At 49.0% G+C, this 17,608-nt stretch overlaps 1 protein-coding gene across 2 annotated transcripts in view; it reads left to right on the forward strand.

Annotated features, from left to right (window-relative positions):
* Slc12a7 (solute carrier family 12 member 7) overlaps positions 1 to 17,003 on the forward strand; it is a 74,035-nt gene extending 57,032 nt beyond the window's left edge. For both annotated transcript variants that reach the window (XM_028782702.1, XM_028782701.1), the window contains exons 18-24: positions 3,898 to 4,093; positions 4,524 to 4,693; positions 4,799 to 4,930; positions 7,504 to 7,611; positions 9,814 to 9,992; positions 13,765 to 13,898; positions 15,105 to 17,003. In XM_028782702.1, coding sequence (XP_028638535.1) covers positions 3,898 to 4,093; positions 4,524 to 4,693; positions 4,799 to 4,930; positions 7,504 to 7,611; positions 9,814 to 9,992; positions 13,765 to 13,898; positions 15,105 to 15,196 — 1,011 coding nt within the window. In that variant the 3' untranslated portion in view covers positions 15,197 to 17,003. The remainder of the gene's footprint in view (positions 1 to 3,897; positions 4,094 to 4,523; positions 4,694 to 4,798; positions 4,931 to 7,503; positions 7,612 to 9,813; positions 9,993 to 13,764; positions 13,899 to 15,104) is intronic.
* Positions 17,004 to 17,608: the final 605 nt, after the last annotated feature.

Below are 17,608 nucleotides of genomic sequence, written 5' to 3' on the forward strand. Positions count from 1 at the left end.
TTGTGGGTCATGAGGCTATGAGCTGCCAGATGTCCTGATCCTTTGGCTAGGGGGTGAGTAACCAGAACCTGCTTCTGCAGCATACTGGAGCCATCTCTGATGGCTACTGCCCACAGTTTGTTGGTCCTGTAACTCCTGGGTTTCTACACAGGCTTTTTTATTTCTCTGCATTCAGTTGTGACAGGAAATCTCCAGCCTAAGCAGAAGTAGTGTCATCAGTTCCTCATGTCCACCTCCAGCCTCTGCTGTCCTCTCAAGGCCAGGCAGAGTCCTGTCACCTCTAGTGGTCCAGCTACCCAGATTATCAGAAACCGTTTTACTCCCCTTTCTCCGTTTGCGGATCTTACCTAAGGCTCCATCATGGCTGCCATGTTTTGGTGTCACCCTCTTCTCTGGAGGGGTTTGATCAGTTGCTCTTTTCTTATTTTCTTTTCTTTCTTTCTTTTTAAAGATCTATTCATTTATTTTATGTATATGAGTACACTGTCGCTGTCTTCAGACACACCAGAAGAGGGCATCTGATCCCATTACAGATGTTTGTGAGCCACCATGTGGATGCTGGGAATTGAACTCAGGACCTCTGCAAGAGCAGTCAGTGCTCTTAACCACTAAGCCATCTCTCTAGCCCACGTGCTTTTTTCTTACAGCTATCCTTATCTGGTCTTGCTTGCAAATCCGGACTTCTTGTTGTCTTTGCGTCTGTAAGCTGCATCCCAGTTTCTGAGTGTAGTCCATTTTGGGTGGAGTATGGAATGGATTCTGTCTAGTGGATTCTGAGGACTGACTGTGGGAATTGATGGTATTAACTGTTGATAACTCTGGTCTGGAGTGATAGTCCTGTGGCATTTTTAGTGATGACATCACTTGCCTGGTCAGCCTGTCAGGCCACTTTGAGATTCAGCAAGTTCAAAGAGGACGAGAGAAGTGATGGATCATTTTCTTGCCCCTCCAAAAGGACCAGCAGTTGTCCCTTAGCATGTGGAGCCTCCGATCTGAATACTGGCTGCTGCTGACTGCAAACCCACGAATTTAAGCGTGATAGCTATAGTCTTTAAGGATGGGTGGTTTTCTGTCTTGTCCTTCGGTGTCTGACCTGTAGCTGCTCTGAGGGGCATTTTGTTATGGGAGAGAGGGTGGCTCTGTCTTGGAGGTGCTCTTGTTTTTACCTGTGATATTTTTTGAGTACAAAGAGGCCAGTATCTGCTTTAAGCAATGGTATGCTCATGTCCTTTCTAGGTGTCTCCTCCACACTTTAGAGGAGATCCCTGAAGCTAAGGCCACCCTTTGGACAGAGTCTAAGGGTGTGCATGGACTCTTGTTAAATCTGATGTCACTGGCAGAACATGGGGAAAGGTATTTGTGTTGAAGTGAGTGCCTGCTGGGGACCCTCTGACCCTGGTTTCGATCTCCATCCTGATAAGGAAAGAGAAGAATACCTGTGACTTTCTCACTTAAGTCTGTTAGATTCGTTTATATTCTGTAGTGCTGGGGTGGGACCCAGGACCCCATATTTACTCAAACCGTGGTTGGATGATTTTAATTTCTATGTACTTTTAGGTGGAAGGTTCTAAAGAATCTGAATCAGGAACACATGTTGAAAAGCAGAAGCCAAGTATTTGCCTCTCCTGGTAACCATAGGAAAGGTTTAGCATTGGAATTAGTCATTTCTGTTGATCAGCAAAAGCAAGGAGCTGCCCAAGGGTCCACCTGTCCTTCGCGCTAGCATCTGGGACCTGTCACTTTTCTAATGGAGCTCTGCCCTTTAGTTAGACTATCCTTAATAGTATTAAATGAAGACAGTTTGGGAAAGCCATTTTAAATGATCAAAGCTTGTATAAGAAACTTGTTATTGGCATTTCCTTAACATATCAGGATTAATATTACTCTCCCTCCACTGCAGCATTTGCATGAGAGGGCTTGAGGGTTTGAGTCACCCTATCCTTCCCTAACTAAGGATCCTATCTTCCTCTTCTGTGAGGTTTCCCTGGCCACAGTGGCTTTGGCAGATGTGCCAACTTCTTCTCTGGGCCAGATGCCTGCCTGGTCAGGGCTCTGGCCGCTAAAGCTTTAGGCTGGGCAGGAGATTCTCTAGCAGTAAGGCAAGGACTAAGATCCAGTTCCAGTTCCTTGGGTCTAGCATGGGGAAAGTAATGTTGCAGCCAGTGTCAGGGACACGGGCATCACAAAGCCAGGGCAGGGGTGTGTAGGTACCCTGTACGGTCTCTGTAGTGTTCTCTGTGCTGTGACCTTTAGCCAGCTTCAGTCCTTAGGAGGACAGAGTAGCCCTGTCACATGCCATCGAGCTGAGTCAGCCTCTCTAGTACTTCTCCTATGAAACCCCCATCATGGTCACTGTCCTTCCTGCCTGGGAGCAGCTGTGTCCCTGTGACCACACCTCCCGCCTGGACTGCCTCTCACTCACTGGCATGTTCCCCTTTTAGGACAGTGTGTTTAGATTGTTTCTGAATTACGCAGAATTCTATAAGTGGAACGTTCCTGTGAGCCTGGTCTACCCTAGATGGCTGGTGGTTGGTGAAGGTGGACATACAGTAAGGGAGGAGGTGAGAGAGGATGGCTGGGAACCATGTGTATTGTCAGTACAGCTTTAGTTGTAGGGATGTCGTGCAGGGCAGTGTCATTGTGGGGCCAACATAGAAGGCAAAGGAGGGGGAAAAGTATGTCTTGTGACCCGTAGAGAAAACCCAGACTGGGTGAAGTCTAAATTTGAGGTATGGGCAGGGTGGGCTCAAATCACTTCCTGTCTCTTCTGGCTTTGGGGGCTCCAGGCATTCCTAGGCTTAGCCTGTCTCCATATGGATGCCTTCCTTCTCAAATCTGTCTGCCTGTCCGTCTTCTCAGAGCTACTTGTTACTGGGTTCAGGGTCCCATTGAACAGTTAGGATTCCTCTGCAATGATACTTATTTCCAAATAAGGTCATGTTTTCCCATTTTGGCTCTAACACGGTCAAAATGAACCTCTCTTGGGAACACCATTCAGTCTCTCAATAGTCTTCATTCCCCAAGCACATCTACCTCCCATCCAAACCACATTCATTGCATTACAGCCTCCAAAGTCTTGAGCATCAATAAGTCTGAATCTTATCACAGACTACACCAAGAGGGACTCCTCTCTGATATGGAAAAACATTTGCCTGACAGTGATGCGGTCCTCCTTTTCTAAAAGGGAGAGTGCAAAGGCATGAGGGTCACTGTCCACATAAGTGTGAAATCTACTAGGGGTGCTCCTCTAGGTACCATTGAACACCCTGCACCCAACAAGACCTAGTAGCCTGCTTACCATAGAAGGACATCATCTCTGGGGCTGTTGACTAGTGAATGGTGTGTCCTGAGTCATAGTGTCCAACCTCTCCATTGTCCCTAAGCTGCTCTAGAGAGGCAGGGGTTGCTAGATAGATCCTGGTAGATTTCTGACATAGTGATGGAATGATGGAAGTGGACAGGTGTGGAGGCTGACATTGTGACTTGTCTGATAGCTCTAGTTGGAGCCCTCCATTTGCTCAAAGGCTGTTAAAGTCCACCCATGAAGCATGACCCATGAACATTTGATGCTTATTGTCTGATATGACCCCACCCCAAATCCAAATAATAAGGGATGGTCGGTAAAGTCAGAGATCATGTTAAGGCACTATCTGGTGTACCCTGGTGGTGACCTTCCTAGACACCTGCACATGGCTATGCCTCAAGGCGTCAGATTCACTTTGTCTCTTCTTACACATGTGTACAGACACACATGGCCAGCAACTCCCGAGTTTCCATCCCTAAATATCAGGCTATGGAATATGTGTGGGGCTGCCTCACTGTAAGGATGAAGGACAAGATGCCCCTGACATGTGTCTTGGTATCATGTAATAACACCCACCTCCACAACTTCTGCAGAATATCCGGTCTCTGATGAGTGCAGAGAAGACGAAAGGCTTCTGCCAACTGGTGGTGTCCTCCAACCTGCGAGATGGTGCATCCCACCTGATCCAGTCAGCTGGCCTTGGTGGCATGAAACACAACACTGTCCTCATGGCCTGGCCAGAAGCTTGGAAGCAGTCAGATAACCCTTTCTCCTGGAAGAACTTTGTGGGTGGGTGTGGTAACCATTCTCCTCCCAGGTTCCATGATAGTCCCAAATGTTACTGACACACTAAGTGTATGGCCAGAAAATATAGACTTGGGACCTTTGAATATGTTGGCCAAGTTGTTAGTTACTGGGAAAGCAAATGGTAGCTTTACATTCTTGAATACTTTCTCCCCTAATGTCCAAGCCCAATCCCCATTTGGGGGTTTTCCTAGAATGTGACACACAGTCTTCTGGAGATCATGGAGTAGCTCTGGTATGGAAAGTTGTTCTTTGATGACCCCCTGGGTAGATGACTTCATGGGACCCTGCCTACTTAGCCTGTGACAGTCTCCCCACTGCCTGGAGGGAAGCTAGCTCCCTGTTTGCCCCCCATGAGATCCCAAGGTCCAGCTGGCCCTTTTGGTAACTTACCTATGGATACCTCTTTCCACAGACACTGTCCGTGACACGACAGCAGCACATCAGGCATTGTTGGTGGCCAAGAACATCGACTTGTTCCCACAGAACCAAGAGCGCTTCAGCGATGGGAACATTGACGTGTGGTGGATCGTGCACGATGGGGGCATGCTCATGCTTCTGCCCTTCCTGCTGCGCCAACACAAGGTGTCTGGTATAGGGCCATAGGCTAACACTTGGCTACAGGGCTACCACTGTGTGGAGGGTGTGGCCTTGCCTGAATTCCTGCAGAAATGTTCCCCTCTTCCCCAGGTGTGGAGAAAGTGCCGGATGCGCATCTTCACTGTAGCCCAGGTGGATGATAACAGCATCCAGATGAAGAAGGACCTGCAGATGTTCCTGTACCACCTCAGGATCAGTGCCGAGGTGGAGGTGGTGGAGATGGTATGTGCACAGCTGTGTGCTGGGGGTAGGGGTGGGGTGGACAGACAGACAGACAGACCTGGATGTCATGCTACACTTCTGGACTCAGAGATAGTACATCCTGACATGTTCCTTAGGGTAATACTTGTATAGTCTTACTGTCCCTATCCTGTCTGAGCATGTCTCAGTTGACAGCAGCTCTGGTGGAGAAGGCCTATGGGGTGTAGTCCCTGGGGGTGAGGTCAGCCCAGAGGTCTGAAGCCTGGGGCTCTGTTTTTATTATTACTATTATTATTATTATTATTATTATTAATTATTCCATTCATTTACATTTCAAATGATATCCCACTTCCTGGTTACCCATCCCACAACTTCCTTCTCCTCCCTCCCCTTTGCCTCTATGAAGGTGCTCCCCCACCCACTCACACTCTCCTGGCCCACCCCTCCAACACCCCCCTGCACCAGGGCATCAAACTTCCACAGGACCAAGGGCCTCCCCTTCCATTGATGTCGGACAAGGCCATCTTCTGCTATATATGTATCTCGAGCCATGGATCCCACCCTGTACACTCCTCGGTTGGTGGTCTAGTCCCTGGGAGCACTGGATGGTCCGGCCAGCTGATGTTGTTCTTCCTATGGGGTTACAGTCTCCCTTAGCTCCTCCAGTCCTTCCACCAGCTCGCCCACCAGGGTCCCTGAGCTCAGTCAAGAGGCTCTTGCTGACAGGAACTTGATGTGACTGTTCCTTGGGAGGTTCAGCCAGCAATTGACCAATGCAGATGTGGGTGCTTGGGGCTCTGTTTTTATCCATGACTTCATAGTTCCTCTTCTAGAAATTATCTGCCTATCTGTGCGGGTCTTTAGGGGCATGAGTGAAGTCATGCTGGGGCTAACAGGTAGAATAAAGTGACTGGGTTACAGTAGAGGCGGTTTACTGTGTCTGAATGACTAAGGAGTGAGGTTGATTCTGAGATGCTCATTCCAGCTGTCCCTGAGGACTTAAGATTGTGCCTATGGACTAAACAGCCCCAAATGGATTAACTGTGTATCCTTTGCTCCTTACTGCCTCCTGCTTTCTCTGAATGCCATGTTCTCACTTACGTGGTCTATATGGCTTATTCCTCCATCACCTGATCATGGATGACACCCATACATGATCACCCTGCACAGTCTGTGCATGGCTGTGCAGCTCAGTCCCTGGAGTAGAACTGTCAGGGAGTCACATTTGGTAGAAATAGTCCCAGAGAGGCCTGCTTTTCTACAGTCTCACGGAGGGATTATGTTTGGTAAAGGGTGTCCCAGAAGGGCCCATTTCTTTTCCATGGCCATGTGGAGTGCCGCATTAAGTAAAGGGACCTCCCACTATGTCACATGGAGGACTCTCAGCTCCAGGGTTGTAGAGGCACTTCTTAGCTGGAGCTTGCAAACTGCTTGTCTCTGCCTGTGTCTCTTTAATCATGGATGAGGTCTGGCATCTCTCTGCATTATTGACGACCTCTTGCATTTTCTTGTCAGCTCCCAGGGAACCTCGTAGTGTGGGACTGTGTTTTCTTCCTCTGTAGGAGCTTTGTGTAAGACTTTGAGACTCTGAAACCTCTCTGAGAGTTTTGGGTAGGTGTGCTGTTCAGAAATGCATATCCACATTTGGACATTTCTCAGATATTTGGAGTTGCAGACTCACTCTCTGTGGCTTCTGTTTGTAACCTCCTCTATAGGTGGCACTCTTAGGTCTGTCTGCATTATTAGTAGTCAGAAACTACCTTTTTGACTAAGTAACAGAGGCTGCCCAGAAAGGATTCCTGGAGGGAGACAAGGTCAGTCCAGGCTAGGCATGGAGACCAGCAGTCCACTGGCCTGGGCCAGTGTCTATAATATACAATGCCTGAGCTGCCTAAGCACTCAGCTTCAGTCTTACCCTAGGGGCTTGGCTTCTAGAGCTAACCTCCCTCTGAGTTCCTACTAGAATACAGACCTCTGTCCCTAACCTGGGGACATGGTCAACTGACAAGGGGCTACTCAGCGCGTAAGGTTTTAGGTGTTTGGGTATAATAGTCAGGGCTATTCTGAGTGCCACCAGTCAGGATCATTAGATCAGTAGTGCTTAACTGCTGTTGTCCTTTGTTATCGTTTCCATATGGATTTAATAACTCTTGTGAAGAGTGAGCCTGTCTGAGACAGGAAATGACACCAGTTATTTAGAAGTATGTGTCCCTTGAGATCACAGCTCCTTCAGACAAACCAGGAATGCCCTGTCCAAACTCTGAACAGCTCTGTGCTTAGTCAGTGTGAAATTCAGCATCATCATTGACTGTATGGTAATATTACAGAGTCCCCAGCAGGAACGTAGGTAGGCTGTTGTATTTGTCCACCTGTTATTGCAGACCACACATTTGCATCCATTGTCACACATTCTCACGCCTTTCCAGGCTGTTCTGGGATAGAGCTCTGACACTTCAGGGATAGAAATCTAGGCCCGGAGTACATGGCCACTGCTTTCTCATGTCCACTTGACAAAGCGGGTTGGGTAGGTGGTGGTTGGCGGTAACACCATGTTTTGTATACATTGTTTACTTCTGTGGCTTGATGCTTTTTAGGTTGAAAATGACATTTCCGCATTCACCTATGAGAAGACGCTAATGATGGAGCAGAGGTCACAGATGCTGAAACAGATGCAATTGTCAAAGAATGAGCGGGAGAGAGAGGTGTGTGCACTGGGGAGAAAGTAGGAGGAGTCAGCGCCATCTGGCCCCAAACACAGGATCTGTGTCGAGGGGAGCACAGAGCAGCCTAGCAACCAATGGCTCTGGATTCACACAGTTCCTACATGGCCACCTGTGCCCATTGGTACAGCATGACTCTGAGGGCTGGCATCTTTGCGGTCACTTCATACCTAGGAAAGACACAGATGGTGGATAACGTGACATCTACCCTGAGACTGTGCCCTCAGGTCTTTGGTTGCTCAGACTCCAGACTCTTACATGTGATTGTGCAATGGCCAACTGGGTGGAAGAAATGATTCTCTATGGAATCAGTGATACCACACTGTGGTCACAGAGGCAGAAGAACCCTCTGCCTCTTATAACCTTGTTGTTCATGAGAATTGGCTATGGTCAGCACATAGGTCACATGACTAACAGGGAGAATCAGAGTAGTGATTGCCCTGGGTTTCTAGGTGAGTCGGGGGGCATAGGAGATAGAAGACCTAGGATCCAGATAGGATGCCCTCCATGTCTGTGGACAGAGACCATTAGCATAGATGCCTGGCAGCTGGCTTCAACATGTCTGGAAAGACTCTATGGCTTTGTTTCTCACTGTCCCTTTGGGCTGCAGGGAGTCCTAGTGCAAGCCAGTTTGTTCTGGCCTTAGCCAAGACAAAGAACCTATAGTAGATAAGTGGCAACCTTAACCTGGAGAATTACTAAACTCAGATAAAGAAGGGTTTGGGGTACGGGATGACATTCAAGAGTCTGACTTCAGCAGAGATGTGCTTCCACATGGGACAGAGGCCACTAGTTTGTTTGGAGCTAGTCAACAGGGTGGGTGGAGACTTTCAGTTGCACTGCTAGACTATACTGCTTCTATGGTAGGTGACCAACAGGTTATTCTTCCCTGTGGAAGCTGTGGGAAAGTTAGGGTCATGTTGGAGGTAAGGACACTAAGGGACTATGAAGTTCATATATAGCTGAGGTGACCCATGCCACCACCTGAGGAAGTCAAGGCTGAGCCTTACCTCAGTGTCCATCCTGGAGACCCCTGCTAACCCCTGCTATACAGACAGTACTGAGTAGCATCCCCTGATAGATTTTGACCCATCTTGGCTGGAGCTCTGCAGGTGAGTAGGCAGTAAGCCCTTACCCACGCAGGCTGAGGCTGTGCAGGTTAAGCAGGTGGCAGGTCCTCACTCAGCCAGACTCACTTGTCTGGATCCCACACAGGGCATGTGCCCTTATGTGCCCTCATCATTCACTGGCTCACTTACATTGTCAAGTATGAAGACAGCATGTGGCTACCACTTGCTGTTAGCTCCTCTTGGGATACCAATTTGTTATGCGGCGACATTAATGAGTCCTAGTTATGAGGGGCTTCTGTGTGGAGATTTCTGTGTCTTCAGCTGCATGCTGTCCCACTTAGCCTTCTTGTGGGTGGATGTTCTTACTGGAGCAAGGCCTCCTAGAGTCTTTTGTCCTCAGTGGGGCTCCAGAGGTCCTTCTCTCTGAGCTTATCTGTGGCTCTATGAGACAGATACCACATTCCATTCAGTCCTTGGTTGTTGACATCTCAGATTCAGAGCATCAGTGATGACTCTTGTAGCCCAGACTAGAGGAAGGTCTGTTCAGACTTTTGACCCTTGACCTAGGATGCAGGTTGGTCTCAGATCTTTAAACATTCATTTTGTTCCCTCAGTGCCTAAGCTACTGGAGGTAGGGACTCCCCATGTTTACCTTCCCAGGGCTACCAAGGCACCACCCACTTATGACCCTTTAAAGCCCCTGTGAGCCTGGCAGCCAGAGAGGTTGTTGAAGCAAGCCCTTCCCTGAGATAGAAACTGCCAGAGAGGTGCACCATGGTGTGTCCTGGTCAGGGTTGATGACAGAGAGAGAGGTCAGGGGCTACACCAAGTAAAGAGACTGTGGCTCCAGTGTTCTGATAGTTCAACAGAGTTCTGGACAAGAAGAGGCAGTAGAGGGAACCCCCATCTGGTAGTACAAGAAATAGGGGAGATCCTTGTAGGATGGGGACAGTGCCAGAGCCCTTTGTGGAGTTGCTGTCTGCTAGTTGTGGAGTCTGAGCCAGTTGCACACGAATCCTTGGTTCATTCTGCAGCCTGCTTGCCTCATTGGGAACATTCTCCCGAAGGTGGGTTTCAAGAGCCACTCTGTTCTGACCTGCTCTTCCCTCACCAGGCCCAGCTGATTCATGACAGGAACACTGCATCCCATACCACAGCAACCGCTAGAACCCCAGCCCCACTAACACCAGACAAAGTCCAGATGACGTGGACAAAAGAGAAACTCATTGCAGAGAAACACAGGACCAAGGACACCGGCACGTCAGGCTTCAAAGACCTCTTCAGCCTAAAGCCGTGAGTGTCAATGTGGCCTGGGCCAATGCATAGTGAGGATGGACTTCCAGCCCCACCCTCTAAGGAGTTTTGGAGGACAGCCCACTGGCCCACAGGCCTGCAGAGAACTGGGACCAGCCCAAGGCTATGCTGTCAGTGCCAGTGAGCCAGGTCACTAGAGGATTAAGCTATCAGCGCAACAGGGTTCTGGGTCCATTTTTTTTTCTTTCAAGGCAGGAAAGTGAGGTAGTAAGAGGCAGGGGAAGGGAAACCAAGAGTCTGTCTGGTAGGACAAGAAACAGGGGAGATCCTCGTGGCATGGAGACAGCTACCATCCTTTCTGCTTCAATGAGAAAGAATTGTGGATGGATTCTATATAGTCAGACCTATGGGGTCTGGATGTCAGGGCCAGGAGTTATAGGCTGGGATGCAGAGTCTGAGGGTCCTCTATCTGTAAGCCCACAGGCAGGAGCATTCTGGGAGGACATATGCTGAGGTTGCCTGGAGATGCTACTGATGACTTCCTAGACCCCACCCTCATAGTCTAGGCTGCTGTCACAGACTTTTGGGGTTCTGTCATCTTGGCTGACTTAAGAATCCCAAGACTGAGGTCCTTGTGGCTGTCACAGGGCTGTGGGGATGCCATCATGACTGATTCGGTTAAGTCTTCTTGACACAGCCTTCAAGCGCAAAAGAGGGCCTTTGACTGGGTCTTTACGGCGGGATTATCCTAAAGCTCTAAGTTCCTAGGGAGTGAAAGAAGGTTTTAGGGTCCTGTGGAGTGGGAACCCATTGAAGGGCCAAGGCAAGCCGTTTTACCACTTAGCATGGCCACCACCAGTACTTGAATTGGTTGAATCGCGTGGAGTTCTCTGCTGAAGTAACCTGCTCTTTGTGTTCTCTCTTCCATGTAGAGAGTGGGGAAACCTGTAAGTGCACTTTCATTTTTTAGACTGCCTTAGACTGAGTTGCCTTGCATGCCTGTGTGTGTACAGCCCTGTGTGTGTAGAACATCCTGCTGACCTTACTGCCTCCACTCAGAGTGGCTCAGGGCACATACCCAGATATCATTCTCTTAAGTGACACCAAAGACAGTGTGGGAGAGCTGATTCTGAGCTGCTCTGAGACAGGGCGGGTGTGTGCTTCCTGCATCAATGAGCAAGTTCACCCACATCCCTCAAGGTCTACTCAGTCAATATAAAATCGATTCCTCGGCTCTCCATCCATCCATGAGGTTGCCATCTTTTCCTCTCCAGTGAGAAGGGGTTGTGGATCGATTCTATATAGTCAGACCTATGGGGTCTGGATGTCAGGGCCAAGAGTATAGGCTGGGATGCAGAATCTGAGGGTCTATCTGCAAGCCCATGGGTCAGAGCATTCTGGGAGGACATATGCTGAGGTTACCTGGAGATGCTACTGTGGTCCTTTCATCTGCATTGTCCCTGTCCTGTCTCCCTCCAGTCATTCTGTGCCATTGTCCCTAACAGGCAGGTAATCTGCAAGGTGCTAGTTATAGTTAGGTGGTCACATGACTGTAGCTGAATTACTCAGACACTGAGGAAACCTTGAGAAGCTTGGACAACTGGGAAAGCTGAGAGCACCCCAGGCTTCCTGCTGTCTGCAAATCTAAAAGCCCCCTCCCTCCTATAGTTTATTAAAACACATAATCAGAAAGGCATCGTAACAGAGTTTGACCGATACCATTTGTACACATGTAGATGAACACATGTGTCTGTACATAACATACATATTCCTGGATACATTCATGGGGACTGTTGATGGGATACTTATCTGTCAGGACACAGGATTAGACAGGGTCAGGAAGAAGTTCTAGGGTTCAGGGCTATTTCTTGGTTAGCCTAGCCAGAGATGTGTTTCCTTTCACAACCTCCCTGGAGTATATATGTCTGTGGATGTGTGTTGGTTAGAGTGCATGTGTGTACCAGTTAGAAAACATGTAAACTGGCTAGTACATGTATGCACCATGTTAAAGCTCATGCATGTATTATCAGATGAGCATGTGTGCTGGTTTGAGTACGTTTGTATTGTGTACACACCAGTGTACCTACCTGCATGTGTGTGTTGGTATGCACCGTTAGCATTTGTAGACATTTACATGCATGTATTTTCTACTTTGGATGGTCTTGGGCAGTTCTTCTGACAGCCAGCCAAGGACATGTGACTTCACGTCCTGCTTCCAAGACTGCTGTGTAGACTTACACTCCCAGGTGTAGACACTGTGTAGAGTTCATCTTGTACGAGACATTTTACTGATTAACTCTGTTGGTTTCCAAGGAACAGAGGCGGGATTGAGTTAGCTTTCAGAACTCAAGGGACTTTCCTTGGCTCCTCTGGAGTTTTTCTAGCTTCAACAGGGCATGCCACAGTGGCATGAATTACAGGCCAAACCCAGAACTCGGGTTCCATGTGACTGCTGTACGTTCCCACCCCCAGGCTCTTGCATTTCATGCTGTTTGAGAACTGCTGTTGGGCCAAACACACAGTAATTGTGCCCTTTCCATGGACTGAATTCAGGGTTCCTGTAATGAAAGGCCTGACTGGTGCCACAGAGACTCACCTATAATTTTATCAAATTAAACTGAAGAGAGAAGATAAAGGGCCCATGACTGTTTTCTTCCTGGAGAATGGCAGTTACAAGCTGTTATATTTGGCTCAGAGTTGAGTTGATCAGTGGGTGTGATTATGGGGCATCTCAGGACCTCTCTGTGACCCTCAATGGCAGCTTCATCTGCCAGTCCCTCTCTCTGAGGCACAGATGCCTCTACTCAGAAGAGCTGCAATCAAGACTGTATGGGGGAAATTAACAGGCTATCCAAAAATTCTGCCCTGTGTCCTGAGCCCAAGGATGCTCCAGATGTCCCAGTACTAATAGAAATACAAATTTATTGGGACAGGTAGTGCTCTGTGGCAAAATTTCCAAAGGTAGTTTTCTAAACACTGGCTCTATTCTCTAGAGAGGGGATGTTTGGTAGATGAGAAGGCTGACCTCTGCCCTACAGGCACCTGAGTGCTTATGTGTTAGTGAATATACACCTGTGACATCCTCACACTTATGTGGCTGTGGTCCCTGCTACCTGGGACAGGGCCCCCTATAACAGTAGGACATGTGTGAGAACTCAGTGATGTTCTGCTCACTTCAGAGGCTAGAAACATGAATCTGAACCATATAGTGCCAGAGGCGCTTGTTACTTTGTCACAGTTTGACCCTGTAGGAAAGAGGGTTGCCTGAGCCCAGACCTAGTTCTCTGCTGAATCCCAGCTTCCACACACAAGCTGACAGCACCAGGATGGCATTGACCTGTTAGAGGACTCTCTAGAGCTCTCTTCTTGAGTACCTAGTTCCATCTATACCTAAGTACTGTGTACTCAGTTCAACAGATAGGCTACTTGGCAGCACCAGGCATGTCAGGAAGATGACAGGGATTCAGCAGTTGTACCAGTGCCCTAAGACACAGGCCAGTTCTCATGCCTGCCCAGACAGCTACTGGCCCTCATATCCTGTTTGCGCCTGTACCAATGGTTGCTTTGCAAATACAGCTTATTGAATGTGTTGTAGTTTACCTGCATTACTTTATGGTCCCTAGAAGCTTAGCAGTTTAGTGATGCTCTGCTCTAAAGTGTCTAGAGCCAAATGCTTTCTGCTGCTAAGTCACCCCACACCCCATCCTCAGGTAATCTGCTGAGCCTTGCCCTTCCCATGAACACAATGGGAGGGCCAGGCAGACTACAGGCCTCAAGCCCACTGTGCCCATTCTACCACCCTTCTCCCCAGGGACCAGTCCAACGTCAGGAGGATGCATACAGCTGTGAAGCTCAATGGTGTAGTTCTCAACAAGTCCCAAGATGCCCAACTGGTCCTACTGAATATGCCAGGCCCCCCAAAAAATCGCCAGGGGGACGAGAACTGTATCCTTTTCTAATGTTTCCTAGTGGTGGTGGTGAACAGTAGTACAACTCTGACACTGTCAGGCCTGAGTCCTCTTGTTTACAGAGCCTCAACTCTTGTGAGTTGGGGAAGATGGGGGTGGGGGGTGTCAAGGCAGGCAGGGATATGTGGTACAGTGAGAGGTCCACCTAGGCCCATCAGTGCCAAAACATGTTTTTCTACCTGTTGTGTATTGTGCGTTACCCTGGGGACCTTGGGGGATCTTGGTACAGAGGTAGGCAAGTGCCGTGGAGTCTGAGCAGACTGGGGAGGGCTGAGGAGTCAGATCTTTCCTAGCATTTGAAGGAATGACACTGGATTTGAGTTCCTGAGGATCCGTGATGGGCCTTTCCTTACAATGCTGGGATCAAACACAGGGCCTTGAGTATGCTAGTAAGCACTCTATAACTCCATCCCAGGATATCCCTTTGATTTGCTTGATACCTGACCAAGGCAGTGCTAAATCCACATGTGTGTCCCTGAGTGACAAGCCTTGATGCAGAGCAGTATACATTGGGACACAGACTGGGTCCTCTAGATGCTTAGCAAGTGCAGTGTGACCCTAAGCCTGCCTGAGTAGAACAACCCCTCACAGGAAGAACTGAGCCTTTGCTCTCCTGAATGTACCTGCCCACTCTTGGTCTCAGTGGCTCCCTGCCACACACAGAGCTGTCACTGGAATAGTGCTGAGTCTGTCTCCCTGCCTAGATGCAGTATCCTCTCAGGATGCTTTGAGCTTAGGCTCCCCCAGTGGCAGTTCAAGCAGGACAGATGGCCTTCTTTTCCGTTTCACAGTTCAGGCTGTTGGCCACAGCTTTGACAGTTTGTGCTTTGCTAATGTCAAGACATCTCTGGGGCCTGGTTGGACAGCCACTCGGGACCTTAGAATGGCAAATGAAGGAGATGTTTCCTTGTTTCCTGGTCAGAGACCACCGAACCACCAGGGTTCCTGTGACCCAGTTGCCTATTGGTTTCAAGAAAATGGGGTTAATAACTGGAGGCTCCAGGGATATCTCCGCCGACTGGAGGTGGTAGCTTCATTTCTGTTCTTTTATGGTCCCATTCCTAGCCTCTTGGGATCTGTCTGTCTGCCACAGGCCTTTGGTTTCTCAGACTGAGTCTGTAATAAGAACTGGGGTCCCTGATATGGCCAGTTGAGATTGGTATGGCCTTAACTATCAATCCAGACATGGAGTTTCTTGAGGTCTTGACCGAAGGGCTGAACAGGGTCCTCCTGGTCAGGGGTGGCGGCCGGGAAGTCATCACCATCTACTCCTAACAACTGCAACCTGGACACACCTGGATGGGGTCAGGACTGTGCAAGCTGCCTGTGGCCACGCTGGGGTTCACCAGCATGCCACTGACTGATGGCCACTGCCCTGGCACTTGTTGCCTGGCCTACCAAGACGTTGCAGTGATTCTGGTCACCCTGACACACATGGCTTCCCACAGACATTGACACCCACTAGGCTTTCTCCGAGCAGAAGATGCTACATGGGGGGAGTATCTACAGCTGTTCTGACAGGAATGGCTCCTTGATGTTGTTGTGGGCCATGGTAGGTATACCCAGGTGATCTGGGGCAGCTCTTCCTACTACTGGCAGGGCCTCACCTCCAGACATTAGGATCACCTTCCTACAGATGACTGTCCAGCATTTTGTGGCAGTTACATTTTACTTCTACTGTGTACAGAGAAAAGTACAGAGGCGCCTCTGTACTCTTCACGAACCTGACAGATGAACCAGAACACGTGAACAAGCACAGTTACTTGGGGCTGGAATGTCACTGAGCTGTTCCCCGTTGGCTTCTTTGTCCCTTTGAGTATCCTTGCTGTGCTTTCTGTATAGTAAGCACACCGAGGACTGTCCATCCTCACCTCCTCACCCCCTCCCCACACTCCTCAGACTTGGCTCAGGGTACCACTGGAAAGTGAGATCATGTTTACAGGGTAGGAGTGGGTCATTATTTGCGCTGGTGGTACCTGCCAGCTGTGTTCCCATTTGAGTTGATGCCCTAGGAGCTCCTGCAGAGAGAACCTTTGCTCTGCAGGACTATCTGCAGCTAGCCTGATTTCTCTTCTCATGGGAACTCAGCCACTTTTATTTCATAAGCACTGAGCTGGGAACCTCAAGCAGGTGACTACAGAGAGCCACAGTGTAACAAACAAACGGCAGGAACACTGAGAATTCTGCACATAGCCCATGACAGCAGGCACCTTCTGGAGTGCGAACCATGATGGGTCTCAGCTTTGCACATGACATGCCGTCCCTTCCCTCACCCTCCTGGAGAGAAAAACCAGGCCCAGCCCAACACTCTCAGCATCAGCAGCCACAGCCCTGGGTCTTTCTGGCTGAGTCTTGTCTCCTGCCATAGAGCCTTACTCAGCTGGGCCCATAGGCACCTCTGCACTTTTCAAGAACCTGACAAATGATTTGCACTTTACCCTTGGACATTCTGCTCTGTAGGTCATGGTTTGTTCACAGACTGCAGGTGACAGCAGTGATGCGTTCCTCACATTCTATATTGCATATTTATTTATTTAACCCTCCCTGGGGAAGCTTGAGAGAGATACCCTCTGTGTGGATGGCCCGTGGTGCCAGCCTGTGGGCTTCTCTGGCTTTCTCCGAGAGAAACAGCTCCGTCCACATTCACGATGTTCCAGTTAGGGTAGAGGCCAAGTTTGCACCTGCACAAGTTCCTCAGACTTTGTTAAGCAGCCAGAGGTAAGCTTGCCAGAGTAGCTGCTGTCCAGTATGTGTTTCCGTTAGCATTGTGATTTCCACACCTGCTTTTGACTCAGCTCTGAACTTGGCTCAGGCTCCTCAGCCCTCAGTGTCTAGAGCAGAGCAGATGGGGCGTCTCTCCCAGCTGTTAGGAATGCCCTGGGCAGCTGGCCTTTCTGGGTCACTGCTTACAAGAGCTGCCTGTCAAGAGTCTCTGGGCTCCCTTTCTGTTGCAAACTCCGTGTTCCTGGTAACTGTGGCGGTTCAGATCAGTTTCATGTTTTTCCTTTTTTATAGGCTTTTGTCTTTGTATGACTTTGTTAGTAGAAGAGTAAAATTCTATGAAATATAAATGTTTAAGGAACTTTGTGTGTCTCATTTCCATAGAATTCAGTGGTGGGAGAAGATGTACTTACTCATTCCTTCCCAGAGCTTCTCAGAGGCCCACTTCAAGACTGACCACCCAGGGGGATTGACGGCCCAGGACACTCAAGGTCATGGGTGGAAGCAGTGGAAAAGCTCTACAAAAATATTAGAACTCTTATGCCAGCTTGTTAGACTCAACTCAGAACTTTCTAAGGATGGGAACCCCGGAATCACTACAGTGCAATCTAGAAATCTGTAATCTAGAAAATGGGGAATGGGTAGGAGGTGTTGAGTCACTGGAATATAGAACTGCAGCCATGGGGAATGGCATTGGAGTCCCTACAGTTGTTAAGTAGGATTATCTTTGTGGCCCAGGACATATCCCCACCCACAAACCTACTCCCTACATCATGGTGTCTTCTATACCCAGACATTCTGCAGTAGAGCAGTGTTTGACTGTAGAAACAGGACTCTTGACCCGTGGCAGCATGCATAAACCTGACTTAGAGAAGCTGACACTGTTCCCATAGTATGGGAGTCTACTCATGTGTCCTAGAAGAAGCAAATCGAAGGAAACTGTTCGTCTGTAGTTCAAGGAAGGAG

The sequence above is a fragment of the Grammomys surdaster genome, unplaced genomic scaffold (genome assembly GCF_004785775.1).
Source record: "Grammomys surdaster isolate TR1022 unplaced genomic scaffold, NIH_TR_1.0 843, whole genome shotgun sequence".
Taxonomy (NCBI): domain Eukaryota; kingdom Metazoa; phylum Chordata; class Mammalia; order Rodentia; family Muridae; genus Grammomys; species Grammomys surdaster.